The sequence below is a fragment of the Zootoca vivipara genome, chromosome 3 (assembly GCF_963506605.1).
Source record: "Zootoca vivipara chromosome 3, rZooViv1.1, whole genome shotgun sequence".
NCBI lineage: Eukaryota > Metazoa > Chordata > Lepidosauria > Squamata > Lacertidae > Zootoca > Zootoca vivipara.
In genome coordinates, this window is record NC_083278.1 from 80,234,959 (window position 1) to 80,252,834 (window position 17,876).

Below are 17,876 nucleotides of genomic sequence, written 5' to 3' on the forward strand. Positions count from 1 at the left end.
AGGAGGGAGACCTGCATCTAGGGGAAATACAGGTAATTTGCCAGGTATCATATTTTAGAGTTTACCATAGTAAACACAGAAGAAATAGCTGCTGTAAAGAGGACTTTCTCTCAGGTTTGTAAATGCATAATGAATGAGTATTCCAATTTGAGCAACAAAATAGAGGAATATACCAAGTATATTCACCCAAATTTCAGACTCTATCATGCCTTTTGCCATTAGGCCCACAAGTAATCACTAAATACATTTTAACACTACCAAAATTTGGTACTGTGATCCAATCATAATCTTTTTAGCTGAAAAATTATCTATTCTATTATCTTAACAGTGCTAACACCACAAGGCTGCACAGACCAAAAGCCTCTGCAACATGCTGAAAGCTAGCATTTAGCAAAGTCCTCCCCAAGAATAATGGGGAAAGCTAATACTGTAATTTTAAAATCAATTTTGCAAAGACTAACATTAAAAATTAAGCATCTTACATTTTATTTTGTAAATCTTGATTTCTGTGTGCATTTGTTCCATATAATTGCTACCCAAATTTTCAGAATACAACTGCTGTTTATGACATATAAACCTAGGGTTTCCATATTAAACATCCAAAAGGGTTGCATTGCACATTTTGAGCGCACATCTTCTACGTAATGGATTTATATTGTAAGAGATGTAACACAGAAAGGAAGTATGACACACAGGGCTAGAAATTAAACTTCAAATACTGATCCAATTGTTTGCCTGGTATAAAAATAGCACTCAACCAAATTAGGTGAAGTTTGATGAGGACTTACTGACATTACTAAAAGCCTGTTAAGATTCCCCCTCCCCTCCCCCATTTCGAGCCCTGCATTCAAATTATGAGGATAGCATGAATTGCATGTAGCAAACATTACATAGAAACAAGGGTAGAAATTAATTTGCTTTTATCTTTCACTTCTAGTTAAGAGGATGTCCAGACCAAAGATTCAGTTATCTGTCTGCTTGTCTCATGAGCTGCTCTTTACAGGTTTCCAGTACATCCATATCCTCTCCTCCTCCCAGAACTATATCATTTCTTTTTTTAAAAAAACAACTACTGCTAAATATATGCACTGTACACCCTCCTATATACACACCCTAACTTCTCAGGTGTGCTGGGGGGCGGGGGGAAATGAGGTATTTCCACTGGATGGCAAAGTTTATAACTTCATACAAAGCTGTTTGCTTTGTTTGGAAGGAGTTGTCTCAGGGCTGCCAAAGGGAAATAAACAGTTGAATGTACCGAGTGATGGGATCAGGTTAGTCCAAAAACATTTTTCAGTCTCCCTCAGTTACAAAAGCATTTTGCCAGGTAGCATTGGGGAAGGCTGTTCAGTAAAAACAAATGCAAACCCAAATCCTTGGGTACATGGAAATAGCTGAATGGTTCTCCTGAACCAAGTTGCATTGCCCACTGTAAATGACAGGGTGCACGCACAGACTAAACTAACTTCAAAAATTAGATGGAATGATTAGCAATCATTTACTGAAGCATTAAGTTCCGCACAAAGATTCCCAGAAATACAAACCAGGAGAGATCAGACAATCAACTACAGCCTCTATGGTCTCTAAGTCAGGCAAAAATGGACTGGTTTGGACAAACCTTAACAAGAAGTGTTTTATGGTAGCCAAAAATTAAATATTTAATATTTTAAAAGCATTCCCCCCCATACTTTATCCAAATGGATAAAAGCAATGACCCCAACACCTCTGGATTTTAAGTATCATTAATTTCCACCCCTGGTAACTGTGAACAGGAAAGCAGTCAGGAGCAGCAAAGTAAAAGAGTAAGTAGTTTGAGGAAAACATTGAAAGAAAGATAGTATTGGTGAAGTGAAAAGAGGCAGGAATTTATGAATTTTAAGGTGCAATGTTTTCCACTTACTCTTCACCCCCTTTTTCCCCTTGCGCTCCTTTTTGTATTGTTCCTTCAGTTTGGTTATTACTCCCTGGTCCACATTCCAGGCTTCAGGCATGAGACACTGGTCTTCCTTTTCTAGACAAAGTAAAACAAATGAAACATCCTCTTTATGTCATTTATTTATTTGATACTGAAGAAGGCAGCAGCTGCTGATCTATAAGTAATTTGTTTATTTTGCACTGAAGGCGGCAGAGGTTGCTGATCTATACGTTTGGGGTTTTTTGTAAGGCAACAATAAACAGTGCTGCAGTTGAAGGCCAAACTAGATGCAAAAGGTATGTGCTTCTTTTCGCATGTTCACCTTGTTCATATGGGTGAGGAAGGGGGAGTGTTGTTTAGCAGAGCAACAGGAGAAGAGCCTTGAACGCTTCCCCACTCAATGCCATGCCTTCCCTCAGTGTTGTTCCAGCTCCTTTTCTCTGTTCTCGGCTCACTGCTGTTATCAGAGTCAGAAATAGGATAAAAGCTGCTAGAGCAACTGACTGCAGAGAGTGGGGGGAAAGTTCAGTGCCCCCCCCTCGCTGCACAGCTTGTACTGTTAAAAATAAGATCCACCCACCCCTCTCCGCTTTACATGTGGACTGAGCCAAAATATGAAAGCTGGCTCCACCACAGCTCATTTGATCCCAAGTGCCCTTCTACTTCACTTGTTCAGAAGTCTTCAAAAAAGTAATTGGGGGTTGGTGTTAGTAATAGCCACTTTCTGATCCCAACCCTTTATTCATTCTGAGTGAAAATACTTCATTTTTAATGTAATTGGTAATCACTTCAAACATTTCCTCTTTCAGTCTTCACTGTCTATGTTACTTGAGTCTTTGAATACCCACTTACTTTTGACTGGGTCTCTCTAATGTTGCACAACATAGATAAAAATAAATTACTTAGATTATTTAGTAAGAAAATAATGGTGTTCAAGAGCTGTAAGAATAACCTGGTCTCATTCATACAGTTCAAATTATGACATTTTACACCAGCTATAGATAGCAGAAGGCACACAACCCAGTGGTCCTGTACAGCTCATGGTTCCACAAACCACACTTTACACCAAGGCTTAATATTAGGCTGCATCAAAATGACAAGCACCTCCCAACTAGTGTAACATGAGAAAGCAAGTGGAATGAAGGTACTTTAAGCCCAGAGGTATCATCTAATATTAGGTTCGTTTAATAACCGATTTGGAGAGTGCCACATTACTGATCCTGCAAGTCAATTCAGAGCAGCAAAGTCTACCACAGGACTTGGCACATTTTCATATGTCATGCTGGTGTCGCATAAGCCAAGTGAGCATGCTTAACACTTGCAAAGGATTCCATCTGAAAGCACACTTCAATGTACGTTCTGTAATGACATGTAACACAGCATTTTGGGAACTGTTTTCCAAGTGCAGTCTGAACTTCAGAATAATTTTGCAACTTGCCATCTGCTTATACAAAATTGTCTGTATCACAATGAAGCCAACATGGAGCATTGTAACATCATCATTATCATCATCATCATTAAAATTTCTATACCACCCTTCACCCAAGGATCACAGGGCAGTTTACATAATAAAAACACAAAAATGCATAACATAATAACAAAAACCAACACCCCCTCCCAATTATTATTATTCTTTATTCTCATCAGCAGGAAGCCAATAAAAAGGTATAGATTGTTTGTGTTTCATGTCCCTGGTGCCAACCACCTGACTGTGTTCGTGTCAGGTGCCCAACACTGCTGCTACCCCTGTAGATCTTATGAAATGGCATTCCACCTGTTGCTACCTTTTTGGGAGGGTCACAAGGAAAAGGGAGCTGCTATAATTACACATAACCCCAGATATTGTGTAGAAATTGAATTCTGACCTGTCCTAACATGTTTTTACCTCTGGTTATACATCACCTGTGATAACACATTTAAAAATCCATTCAAGTGGCTTTTTGAAAAGTAACCCGTTCCAGCGTTTCGTTTTGTTTTTAAAGTCTGTTTGTCACAGGAGGCAAATCTTGCTCTAATAAACTACCGTATACAGATGACTCAGATGTTTTCTTTCTTCCATTTCTGAATACTGATGCACAACAGTATCCAGCTCTCAGATTTCACGTCCATAGCATATGCATACTTACCTAGGATTAAGCCCCACAGAATTTGGTGGGACTTCCTCCAGGTAAAGCATGCATGTGATTGGGCTGCCAGAGTCAGTGGAGCATAAGGTGTGATGGATTCAACCTATGCCATTTGAACAGGTGTGGGAGAAAGAAAAACAAAACATAGCCAGATGTGGACAGGATGGAGCAGAGGAAGTTCAGCAAATGGCGGTTACAAAGGCTGGGAAACTAAGCAAAAAGTGATCGTCAGGAAGCAAGTAGCTAATAAAGTAGGAACAGGTGCAGAGTTTACAACAACAATGCCGGATAAGAAGGACCAAACCATCATGACTGCAACAGAAACTGGCTAAGAGTGAAGCAACTGGAGTATCAGACAGGGAGGATAGCTCCCAAGTAAAGAAACGTCTCCCTCTCTCTCTCTCTCTCTCTCACACACACACACACACACACACACACACACACACTGCCTCAGAGGAACAGTAAATATGGATAAGTATGAGTTTATAAAGGATTACAAGAATATCTGCAGGAAATGGGTTAGTATGATGGACTCTTCAGAAACAGATTGTAAAGGCAAAGGCACCATTTCAATCCCGTTTCAAATTATTTGTATTTGGCCACTCTGGAAGAAGTGAAATGCCATCAAGGATGCCATCAAGGAAGTGCCAAGTAAAAATAATGTATATAACAACTGACATGTAAGGAGATAGGAGACAGATATTCTGCATTTTAGACACCTGCTGAAAACTTCTCTTATTACTCTGGTCTTCCCCAGTTGTATTTTGAGTTTGCAGAGTTACAATCTACAAAAGAAGCTGAATTATGCTTCATAGCTTTGATTTGATTGATCTTATATTATTTATTCTTGTGTCCTCTTGTTCACCACTCACAGATATTCTATATTAAGCATTTTATACATTCTTAAAAATAAATCTTGGTCTAGTAGGCAAAGGGAGTACGGAGAATGAAAGTGAACGCAACATATGAAACTGGCTTCAGAAGGAATGGGAAGCCCCGACACTGTATGTCAGACTCCCATCTTGCCACTTTGCCCTGACACAGGCTCAAATTGTCTGCCATTTTATTCTATTTTTTTACTCTATCATTTCACTACTTGAAGTCATGAAGCCAATGCCAAAGCAGAGTCTGTGGGGCTTATTCTGGCCCAAGGGCTTTAACGCTGAGAAGTATCAAGAAGTGGAGTTGGTCTATGTCTTGGTCGTTTCTTATGTAATGAGATTGGACCAAGAGTTGTTTCACTCTTGGACAACCAATGAAACACATAAAGTCATGATAGCGTTCTCCTACTGGGTTACCTCTATAGCCAGTTTCCGTAGCATTGCATGGCTAAGACACTGTATCTTGTCATGTTCCTAAGGAGTTAGAAGGTTTTGTATAATGTTTTAGTGGCATCCCAAAAGAATAGCCAATTTCCTTACAGAATAGAGTTTTAAAAGTTACACCTTACAACTAACTCAAACTATTAATAGAAAATAATAGCTTCAATAAAGTTATTTATTCTATCTAGATAAAATATAAAGGTGGGGAGGATCTGGCAGGACTTGGGTCACCCCAGAGCTACAGCAGCATATCCTTAACAATATTACAACCGCTATAATTTTTTTCCCATTTAACCAAGTTCCTGCATTTCTGAAGAATTCCTTTCTACTTCCTTACCCCAGTCTGTGCCGTCTCCTGAACTTCTTGACTCTCCATCTCCTTCATCGGATGTAGCCAAGAAATCAAACTCCTTCAAGGCCTCTTCAGTATCTCTGTCTTCACTGCTATCTGATATCACCCTTTTCCTCACAATCTATGAAGGACAGAAAATGAAATTAAACATTTTTGTCTATGTTATTTCTACATATCCCTGCACTCTAGCAGGGGGAGGGGGGTGAACAGAAGAGTAGAATATATACATCACTGTTCATTTTAGATCTAACTTAAATACTAATGTACTATATAATCTGTAGGACACTAGGAAATTTAATCTAATTTAATCAAAGCCATGTGTAATTTGTACTTGCATCATACAAATGTAGAGGAGGAGGCCAAGCTAGGCTTCTTTTAATTGGACAGGAGGTAGCAATACAGTACTAGAATACTATTTATCAGACTGACTTGCAAAAATGTGCCACGATTAAATCCTTGCACTTGCTCACACATAAGGATTGGAATATATGCCATATCATGATTTTTAAGATCCCATAACAGAAAGTCTTGTTCTATGATTAAGAGTTCTCAGCCCACCGTTGAAGTGTCCATGATTGTTCTCTCTCTTCCATCAATATCATCATCTTCGTCCTCATCACTAAATTCTGCTGCAGCATTTTCAAGGAATTTAAATGTCTCTAGCAGCGAAGCAGAGTCTGTCAAATCTGGTTTCCTAGATAAAAATTAAAATAGCAGCAAAGGGTTATTTTGTCTGTTTTTCTATCTTCATTATGTTTAACAAAGCCAAACACACCTAAAAATATAAGGGAAATGATATCATTCTCCACTGGATCTGCATTTTCTTTTTTATATATAAATGTTCTTATTTATTTTCATAATAAAACCAAACATTTACAACAATAAAAATTTGGCATCCATACACAGCATTGGTTTGAAAGAGTTTTATCATTAGTCCAAGCGATCTCTCTCTGTGTGCTACTGGAACTTCAGTTTCAAATTCATAAATGTATATTGTGGTGCACGACAAAAACTAGAATGAGTCTCATGGCACCATCAAGACTAAAAAAAATGACAGTACACACTCTTTTATAGACTACAGTCCACTCAATTCAATGCACAAAGAATAACTCTTGTTTTGAAGGTATACACACACAAGCAAAGGAAAAAACTGCAAATGTTTTGAGTTAAATTACAGTGAAATATAAATTGTATATTCCGATTATTCAATTAAAACTTAAATGTATGCAAAATATGCAGTGATACTTCACCACAGCAGCAATTGGTTGATTACTCAACAATTAATGTGTTTCATTACCACTTAACTCCAGCTTTCCCTATTTTCTTTTACGTGTGTGTGTCTGTGTCTGTGTACATACATACACATACACACTCCTCAGTCTACTTAGGATTGCAGTTCAAGCAACTGGAGTTCACAAAAGCTTGTGACATAATGAATTTGTTAGTCTTGAATAAGACTTAAACAGCTATTCCCATGAAAAATGACGATGAAGGGGCCTTTTATTACATTCTGGGCTGGATCCAGAGATCGCATGAGCAGAGTCCACTGGTGCCCCTAAAAATGTGCTTAGGAAGTTAGAATTCCCTCTTCCTCTTTCTGTGAATAGCAGCCTCCACTATGTTGTCAGCTCTTCCGTCTGCAGAAGGCTACCTCTTGATCCAAACTCTTTAAATTTATTTACCACACTTCATTTAACATGGACTCCACTTGAGTAAATACTGTGAAAAGTGAAACTTTGAAATTATCCACATTTAGAAGAAAACACACGCACACAGCACCACACACAGCACCACAAGCACTTTTGAATGTGAGCATATATGAATCCACAACATTTCAACAGCCTAGCCAACTACTACTAATCAGCAATATCACAATTCTCACATTGATACCTGAAATTGTCTTCTTTTTTCTTGAGATTAGAAAGTAATGTCTTCACTGATATAGTTCGGTGCTTAAACCTCAAGTTTCTAGATTACTACTTGGGACAGTGGTGGGGGAGTGTTGTTTTTTTAAAAAAAGAAGAAGAAGCAGAACTTGCTGGGTTTCAAGATTCTCAACACACGGTGAGGGGGACCTTCTTGGACAAGAATAAAATAAATGAAGCTGCAACTACAGCTCCCCAAACACCTAGCTTTACTAATACTTTCTGCAGGTTTTCCTAAAGAAGCTAATTGCTGTTTTCTTCATTCACTTGGTAACTATTAAATACATTTTCTCTTATCCAGATAGTTGTATTATTTCTTTGTCTAAAACTATGAAGAAAGTTGAGAATATAACACTGCTGGATCCAGAGTTTGTTATTTTGTTCTTAAATGTGCACAGTTTCAAGCTACAAGCCTCTCTAATGTAACCCGTCACTTGATTCCAATTACTAGTTAAACACTAAAATGAGAGAGGATTTGTTATTATTTCTATGCTGCATTTTCATTTAAAATCTAGCCTCAAGCATACTAGGAGGCTGTGTGGGTAACCAAGGCAGTGCAGACAAGCAATTTTTCATTATGTAACAAAAGGCAGTAAAACAAGGAAAATGGGCCAGGTCATAATTAATGCCATGTCAGTCAGGGTATAGAAAAAAGGAAAGGAAAGTTAGCAAGGCTACAATTTTTAAAATCTGAAATTTCAATTTAAAAAATCCCATGCATGTTTGTCAATATATTAATAGTGCAATCCTATGTGTGTTTATTCAGAAGTATTCAATGGAGCTGATGCTCAAAAGTGCATAAGATTGCAGCCCAATTTGTCTCAAAGGTTCTGGAAACATACATTCGGATTTAACTGTAAGCCACCCAGAGAACTTTGCTATTGTGTGTCCTATAAACGTCATAAAACAAGTTGCCTTCTGTTGTAGAAACATTACAAAACTGTATAACCTTTTTCAGAGATGTGGTGGCAGAAAATTCTTATAATAGCTGCCTGCCCCTAAGTTATGTCTACTTGGAACCTATGAATTGGATATAACATTTAAATGGGATTTATGCACATGCAACCCTACACACATAATATTAGGGGTAAGGATAATGCCGATGAGGCCCACATACATATGAAGTTGAGTTTAGGTAAAGATTTCTATGTGAACACAAGGCAGTCTATGGAAGTGATAGGTGCACACAAAGTGATCCTGTTCTCCACTTTATGCAGACTTTACACACTGGCAGGTATGCATAAATGGTGGACATGAAGCAACAGTAATCATTCTAACACTGTTAAAGCGAAAATCTTGCTAAAGAAATGATATTCACTGTCCCATACAAGTCTCAAGTGATGAACACATTCTGAATTCTTTTATAACACTGCCCAACAAATAATGCAAATATCACAATATTGATTAATGCAAAATTCTTTTAAAATGCTGCTAAAGTTTACTGCCCAGATAAACAGAAATATCACAATGTGCAGAACCTTAATACTGAAAATCAGATAACATCACACAGCAAAATCCAAGAAGTATCATAAGGTTTATCTTTTAAAAGTAATAACTATATGACATGTACACTTATTCTTCTATTACATACAGTACTTATGATTTACACAGAAAAGGGCTTGTTACATCTTTTCTATACACCTTCCTTAGGTCTTATCTCAAAAATTTTAAAAAGGATTTCAATTCTATAGTTTCTTTGTCAGATGAAGACTTGAGGTGGAGAGTAGAGACAGCACAACAGCAGAATCCCTAAAACATCAGAAAGGGCATGAATGTGGAAGAGACTCTGATACAGCTACAACTTTTATTATTTGTGCTTTAAATCAATTTATAAGCCTAAGTGCTCATTAATATTTCCAATAATGCTATGAACAAGCGCACCCTTTCTGGCATTCAGCTAATCGACTTTGTGATGTCACAAAGCCAAATCTAACTGTCGCATGATGTCATCACTAAGACCATTCCATGTGAGATCAGGAAACATGATCTTCACTTTGAATTGGCTTTCTGATGCTGCAATGCAGCTAAATCTGATTGGCTAAGTGATGTCATCTCATTTACAACATGATTCTTGACTGGCTTTTGGTCAGTCCCAGGAACATCAAGTGGCAGTAATAAGGAAAAAAAGCACTAAAATAGCAATATAGAACCCTAATGTTCTGCTCAAAGAAAGTGGCTTTCCTACTTCCTCCTGCCTGTGCAGCATCTTGTGACCTCAGAGCACACTTCATATCGTACAAGAATCTGCAGCTATTGGCCAGGGTGGATGAGATCAGCAGAAACCTATGTCACCCCTTGGGCAACTGGAAGTGTTTTCAGCTCATGCAAGTTATTTTGTTTTAGCTGAACCTCAGGCAGCAAATAACAGCCGGAAGTCTGGAACTGGGTCTTCAGAGTGGTAGCACCTACTCTTTGGAAACTGCCTCCCGTTACACAACAGAGAGACACTATCTTCTTCTGGAGCCTGTTGAAGACCTTCCTTTTTCAAGGTTTTAATCCCAGTCTGTATCAGATTTGAATTTTTTTATATATACAGAATTCATTTTTAATTAGTTTCATTGTTGAAGTTCTCATTGTGAAGGGTTCTGACATATTTATGGGAAGTGATTTATAAACAGAATCAAATAGATAAATGAAAATAATATATGCAAAGCGCTAGTCCTTGGGCATGTTAGTATGAACTGGAAAATACCTGGCACAACCCTAATCTTAAAATGTAAGCTTAAAAAAATCAGTCTCAGCTTTCTAGAACAGAAAACTTTAAAACTAACATTACTATTACTGCAAGATCCTTTAACAAGTTCTGGTATTTGGCTTCCGGGTTCAGCGCCAGCGTCGATCGGCGGGGTTTCGTCTCGTCTCCGAGACGGCCCGTCTCTGCTAGGAGTGGGGAGGGCAGCGAGAGCAACGCTGCGCCCCTTAGAACCTCGGGAAGGGCGTCCCGAGGGCAATTCGCTCGGCACAGACCCAATCCGGACTCCCCAACTCTTCGGTTAGCTCTAATAAGAGCTCTGGAGCGAGGAGGGTAGAAGTCGCGGGGGCCATTTTGAGCGGCAACGTTATTCTAGCAGGGAGAAGCTTCAAGCCGAAGGCGGAGAGCGCTGGATTCTTCCGAAAATAAAATGATTGGAAAAGACTGTAAGTAACCTCACGATTTGGATTATAAAACAATTTGGTCTGGGAGAGAGGGGAGAAAAGAGGAAGCCACCCCCCCCCCCACGGCAACAAAGAGACAGTAAATAGAAACCCGAAGCCATAAACAGAAGATTTGTAATTCAAAAGGATCCCTCAAAGGCATCAAAGAGAATATCCCCTTTGATGCAGGGTGAAAAGGGGAGAGAGACTGTGGTTTATGACTGCCCTGCAGCAATGAGGTAAAGCCTAAGAAAAACCTTTCTTTCCCTCGGGAGCCGGCAGCCTAGGCAATTCAGTGAGTTGATCAGGATTTATAAGTCAATTTTTACTTCACTTTGTATTTCTGGACTTTGTGGAATTTCTTTTTTGGCTTAAGTGCTTGTGAAATGTGAGTTCGAACTTTATTGTTAACAAGACTTGAAGAATGCAGCCAGCTTGTTAAAATGGAGTCGAGAAAATAAACTGTGATCATATTCCACCCCACGTGATAAGTTTTGACCTTGGCAGGACTGAAATATGTCAACAAAAAAGTGTTCCCCTGAGTTCCAGCGGTCTGTTTTGACCTTAATGTGGGAAACAAGAATAGAGTTATGTCAAGAGGAGACACGACGACAGGAGTTACAGCAGAAATTTCAGGAGGTGATGGCGGAATATGATTTTCTAGGAGATGAAGCTTTTGACACTGAAAAAGAGCAATGTGAGAATGACAATGATGGGGAAGGAAAAGATGAAGATGAGGACTGTGATGATTCAACACAAAATGAAACACACCATGAAAAAAATGATGACTCTACTCTACAAAAAGTTGGATGGAGTGCCCTGCCTTTGAGGGGGGCACGATTGGTATTATTGGAACTCCAGAACGCCCACAGGGAAGAAGGAAAAAATATGCAGAGAAGAGAAGAAATTCAGGGGTCCTGTATGGTGACCTGGATGGCAAGAGACTGTAAACAGGGGGTGGGGTGAAGGGAAAGTGATGTTGTGATTATAAGGATGGATTAACAGGTTTATAACTGGTCTGCTGATTTTGGAATTTGCTGGATTGGGGGGGGTGGAGCCGGTAATCGGGGATGTAAGGTTAAATTGAGAATAGTTATAGTTTTAAAAGTGAATGGATTTTGGAAAATGTGAAAATATGGAGGCTTATAGAGGGAGAAAAAAAAATTAGGCACGGGAAGAGAAAATGGGAGTTTGAATTTTCAGTGATTTGAATATTAGATGAAAATGTTAACAATTGATTTATAAGTTGTATAAGATACAAAGGTGTATTTTTATAAAGTAAGAAACTGTTGCAGATGATAAAAAAGGGATGAAAACCGGGGAAGGGGGGGAGGGGAAGCCCATAAAATATGGTTTTTCAACTATGAATGCAAGAAAAATTTTTCTGTTTTGTATTGTTTTTTTCTTTTTCTTTTTTTTCTTCGCCCTTTCTTTTTCCCCTTTTTTTCCTATTTCTATTTTTCTCTTTTTTTGGTATAACAATAGATGGTTGGATGGATGTCCTCCTGCGTACTGCCCTGGTTTGCTGGAGCTCCCTGGTGGCAGGGGGGGGCTTTGGGGTCAGGGGAGGGGGAGGAGGACAGAAATCCAAGCATAAAATGGACCATTTCTGACTGTTCACAAACATGGGATACTTCTGTGGCAGGGGAGGACCCATGTGGGTGGGTAGGAAGGAGGTGGAAAAGGGGTTTAAGTATGTACCGTTTTTTTGTTTTTTTGTATTTTGTAAAATTAATAAAAAGTATGTTAAAAAAAAAAAACAAGTTCTGGTATTTGTGTACATTCAGCTTTACCATGAACCACTTTGAAGGAATTCCAAGTTGGAGTTGAGTCAACTAACAACTTTTATCAATTACGAAACACATTAAAACGTTACAGTATGTCAATTTGCAAGACAGTTGAAAGGCGCATTTTCAAAAAAAGAAGCATTTATTGCTTGAAAAACACCGTAAACATATTACCCAATAAGATTTACAAATGTTTATAACAATGCTCCAAAGTCAATTTGAAAATCAGAAATTTTACATGGGCTGGGCTTTATTACTACACACTGTGCATCAGATAGCAGAACAATGCAATTCCCCCAACTTTTTACTTAACTTGCAAAGGAAAAGGTAACATCATTAAACTAAAGAAGCGGGTATTAAAATGAGAACTAATTGGTATCCCACGCAAGGCTACACCCGGTTTCATTTGTTTTTCTTCTGCCAAATATGTTAATGACAAAGTGCATCTTTTACATCCACGGCAAACACTGGAAATGCTAGATGTTAATACAAAGGTTAATTATTTTAGTGTCCCCTGCTGTGTTCAGTCATGCTGAGCTGTGGTACTTATCTTTTATAGCACCAGTGTGCTGATCTGAAGTAGTGAACCATTTCTTTCAGTAAACATTATGAAACATGTGTGAGTAAGATTATAACTGTCAAACTATCAAGATAATGTTTCCACTGATGGATTCAGTATCTTCCAGGATACATCCCAAGTCCACATGATGCTCTTGAGTGCAAAAGTTTTCACTGGGATCTGTACATTAGCAAATACATTGACTTGCATAAAATTTTCCATGGACAGAACAAGTAATTCTTCTTTAAGGAAGCATTATGACATTTTTACATCACCTTAGAAAGCAGCAGAATTAAAGAAATGCTCTTGAAAATGTTTTCTTGTCTTTTGTTATTTATCCTTGCTGATTTAGAACTACTCTCATAATAGTAAATAAGCACGCACTCTTATCAACAGAGTTGTCACCAAAGAAAAATAAAGAATTCCACAGGAGTGGATTCCCCTGAACCAAAAGTTCATATGAACAATTGAAGTCTTTTCTCCCTCCAGTTTCCGTCCAAATCTGCTCTAAGCCATCAGCAAAACTACTAACATACATTATGAAAGTGCACTCAATTGTTGTGTTTACAGTTTGGGATGCAAGAGGCATGTTACATCTCAGGACATGACACTTCTTTCAAGACTTGCATATTATCTGCATAGATGAACAGGCTACTCACAAACCTAACAATAGCCAAAACTGAGCTTGATGTAACCCACTAGAATACTAAAAAGAAAAAGAAAAAAAAGAGTCCACTAATTTTCCTAGACTAAGCAAATTTAGTTGCTTAGCTTACAAGGAACAGAATGAAAAATCCAGCAAATATATACACACAAAGTTGAAATGTAATAAACTGGTGCAGTATATGACACCACTGGAAAATGTACTTAAGCACATTATGTTCAAAAGCATAATTTGTACCACTGGAAGCAACCCACTGTCAAAAGCACTTACCCAATCATCACCTTTTCTTTAATCTCAGCATCTGTGCCATTCACCATTGATTCTTGGTTTTTGTCGTTTTCCCTGTCTGGACCATCACCTGAGAGACCCAGTAAAGTTCGTACCCGCTTTGACTTCACATCCAGTATGGTGTCAGTGTATCCCACCTCTTGCAGATATCTGTATATATAGAAACCATGCCAATTGCTTGTGAGCTGTCAGCAAAGATGTTACAGTCAATCGTCACAATCCACCCAAAATCAACCAATAGTTTGGGGTAAGAAGAAGAATGTAGCTGTGTGCTGACACAACAGGCTTAGAAATCTTCTTGTACCAGTTTCAGAGGGGATTGTCTCTTGCAGTACCAGTCTCTACAGCCCCCAAGAAAGGCAAAGAGCTCTGCTGTCTGCATATACACAATACTTTATTCATTATACTTGCCAAAAGAAACAAAAGTTCTCCATGTTCAACCCATTTTTTTATCATAAATACAGTTACTTTTATATAGGCAGCTCTTTATAAGAAATTTTTCACAATCAAAACCAATGCCTTACCAAAGCGTTCTTGGCCATTAGGCAATTTTGTAAGAACTTGTGTTCTCTTAACTGTCTATTCCACCAAACGGCATTTCCTTCTAGCTTCCCTTTTCAGATGAATACTGCCTTACAATAAAGTCAGGAATTGTTTAAATTTGTTTTTAATCTTTTTGCAATCCTTAAAACTTTTGAGCAAAAAGGTTTCAAACATTATTGCAATGACCACAAAGAATAAATATTGTCATGCTTCTGAATTCCCTCACCTGTCACCCAGCCCTGCTGGTCACTTCCAGTAAACTCAAGGCTCTTGGTGAAAGGAGTTCCAGTTCTCTCAATCTAGAACCAGAAGTTCCAAACAGGAACATTTAACATGGGGTTTTCAAGTGGGGAGGAATGGAATGAGCAGCCTTCCATACCCAATCCTTATTGCTATCAGGACAACCCAGAACTAATTTAAGAACCATCCATCAAGTGTGACACGCTTTAACCCCACCCTATTTTTCTCATCACAAGCTATTCAAGTTTTAATCAATACCTCATCCTGCCTTCGTTATAATTTTGCTATATATCCTCAGGGAAGAAGCAAAGCTCAGCAGTAGAGCATGTGTTTTGTCTGTAAAAAGGTCCAAGGTTTAGTCCCAGATAGGAAAGACCAGGGGGTAGGCAACCTAAGGCCCATGGGCCGGATGCGGCCCAATCGCCTTCTCAATCCGGCCCGCAGACGGTCTGGGAATCAGCATGTTTTTACATGAGTAGAATGTGTGCTTTTATTTAAAATGCATCTCTGGGTTATTTGTGGGGCATAGGAATTCGTTCATTTCTCCCCCCCCCCCCCACAATATAGTCCAGCCCACCACATGGTCTGAGGGACGGTGGACCGGCCCACAGCTGAAAAAGGTTGCTGACCCCTGAAAGACCCTCATCTGAAACCCGTTTTTAGGTCACTTACTGTCTGAGCAGCTGCCGTCCTTGTTTCCATATTAACTGACTAGTTGGCTGTGACTGAACTTCAGTTTCATTCCCTTCATCTGAAATATTAAAACCAATAGTTTTGAAACCCACTTTTCTTAAGCAGTCTTGTGCATTATAGCATGCTTAAAAAATAAAATAGTTACACTCTCTTAATTATTTACATCTGTAGAATAATACACATTTAATTCCTATATATCTGTGTTTTTGCAAGGACTTATACAACACAGGAGAACAAATGCAAACTGTACATAAGAATTCAGAGCAGGAACATAAAAAGTTGTGATAAGTTTAACAACAGTCTACCTTCTCCACCTATTCACAAAGCTTCATGTTCCCTCAAAAAGAGAAAGAAACCAAATTGCTTTCGGTAATGAGGAAATTTTGAAGCAATGGGTGCATATGCAGCATGCCAGCACAGGAGAATACTTAGCTAATAAGTATTTTCCTAATGTAACTTTCCTTAAATCTCCCACTAAGGACAGAAGGACCAGCAAACTGCTTGTTAAGAGCGTACAAGAATTAAAACTAACAATAAGAATCCTCCTTAACATTGTTTTATATATTATGGGTCTGGCAGCATACAGGCAGTTTCATTTTAAGCCAAGGGGGACAACAGCTAGCTATGGAGGCTAAGGTTAAATTTAGACAGACTTAATTGGAGAGAGAGAGGGAGAGGGAGAGGGAGAGAGAGATTTGCACGTGAAGAGGCAGAGGATGTGCAGGGCCAGTAGTCACACCCAACCCCCCTTACATACATATCAGACTAAGTCAATGCATTTCTCAAAATGGCAGCTTTTTCTCTTCTGCCCAGTCTCGTTTTCCTTTACACAAATCAATCCTTACCTGAATCATAGTTTGGAGGCTTCATGTCTCCCTGATTCAGCTCTGTGCCATATTTTAACTTGTGGTATTTAGCTCTTTAAAGGAAAAGAAAAGGAGTAAATTAGTGTGTGAAAACGCTACCTGTCCTTTAGAAAAAGGACATGAAAATATTTTGCTCCCACTTGTTTCTTCAGTGTAAAATACATGCATTTTTCCTAGAAATGCCTTCTCTAAATCATTCTTTTTTAAACATCAGAAGCATTATGAGCCTTTGCTGTTGTTTTTTTGTCATTCATATATGCTTGACATATGAATAACTATCAATGGGCAAATTAATCTCACAAGGCCGGCTTCTGCTGAAAGGACCAGTTTAGTTTGCCAAACCTGCAATCTAAAGACCTGAAAAATCCAATCCAGCTGTGCTCACCAAGTCTGCCAAACATGCAGGAGTTGCTGCCAAACCAAGAGACATAAACAAGCAACGCTGCCAGGAAAAGCACTGAGGCAGGAGCTCTCTCAAGAAGAAGCTTCTAATCTCGCACTGACCAGAAACATAACCCAAAAGGCTTACATACAAATATGGGTATTGGGTTTCTTTAGTATCGTACTTAAGGTATGAAAGTGAGTGAGACTGATTGTGGGCATGTATGACATCTAAAAAGATTGGTGTCTTTTAAGGGTTATTTATTGTTACATTTTAATCTCCTGACAATGTTATCACTGAAATATACGAGAGCAGCTTTGAAATGTACTAGAACAGATATAGTACTGTAACTTGCTGGAGTATCCTGGGAGCAGTGCTCTGCTCACAGAAACTCTGGATCCAACGCTATGCATAAAATTACTCACAAGACCAACAATACAGCCCAGAATCCAAAGAGCCATGCAGCTACTTCTTTGCTGTCATGGAAAGTGAACTTTTAAATTAAACAGTTCCCTCCAATGGAACTTGAAAATTACAGAGGCAGTTTATGACAGCATCACAATCTGCTGCTCCAAGTCAACATTTCTATGTGGTTAGCTCAAGTCCACAGGCTTGCTGAAAGTAGCTCTTTGAGTCACAAATTATAAAGAAATGTTTTTTTAAAAAACACTTCTACAAATTTTGTCCTTTATGAATCTTCAAAATGTTCAGTAAAAGCAGTCACCCTAAATGACCCCAAAGGAATTGGTCAATTTGAGAGTTCACACAAGCAATTTAAGTCTCCTGCCTGGAGACCATCTGAACATACTGCTAACTGTTTGCCTATCACAGAGGTGATGCCAGTTTCAGTTTGGAGGTAACCATAAAGCAGCAATTTTGGATATAAATGGGAATATAAACACTGGTTGGACAGTGTTCTCGAAGCTACCAACATGAGTTTGACCAAGCTGCGGGAGGCAGTGGAAGACAGGAGTGCCTGGCGTGCTCTGGTACATGGGGTCACGAAGAGTCGGACACGGCTAAATGACTAAATAACAACAACAAACCTAAACTAAATTATATTAGAGCATTCTGGGTTT

The 17,876-nt window shown here is 38.7% G+C and overlaps 1 protein-coding gene across 3 annotated transcripts in view; it reads right to left on the bottom strand.

The window, feature by feature from the left end:
- STRN (striatin) overlaps positions 1-17,876 on the bottom strand; it is a 58,933-nt gene that overhangs the window by 28,114 nt on the left and 12,943 nt on the right. For 2 of the 3 annotated variants that reach the window (XM_035108286.2, XM_035108288.2), the window contains exons 3-8: positions 16,395-16,468; positions 15,529-15,607; positions 14,056-14,223; positions 6,274-6,409; positions 5,701-5,836; positions 1,901-2,011 (exon numbers count right to left, since the gene is read on the bottom strand). In XM_035108286.2, coding sequence (XP_034964177.1) covers positions 1,901-2,011; positions 5,701-5,836; positions 6,274-6,409; positions 14,056-14,223; positions 15,529-15,607; positions 16,395-16,468 — 704 coding nt within the window. The remainder of the gene's footprint in view (positions 1-1,900; positions 2,012-5,700; positions 5,837-6,273; positions 6,410-14,055; positions 14,224-15,528; positions 15,608-16,394; positions 16,469-17,876) is intronic. The other variant, XM_060272900.1, reaches the window with a different exon arrangement.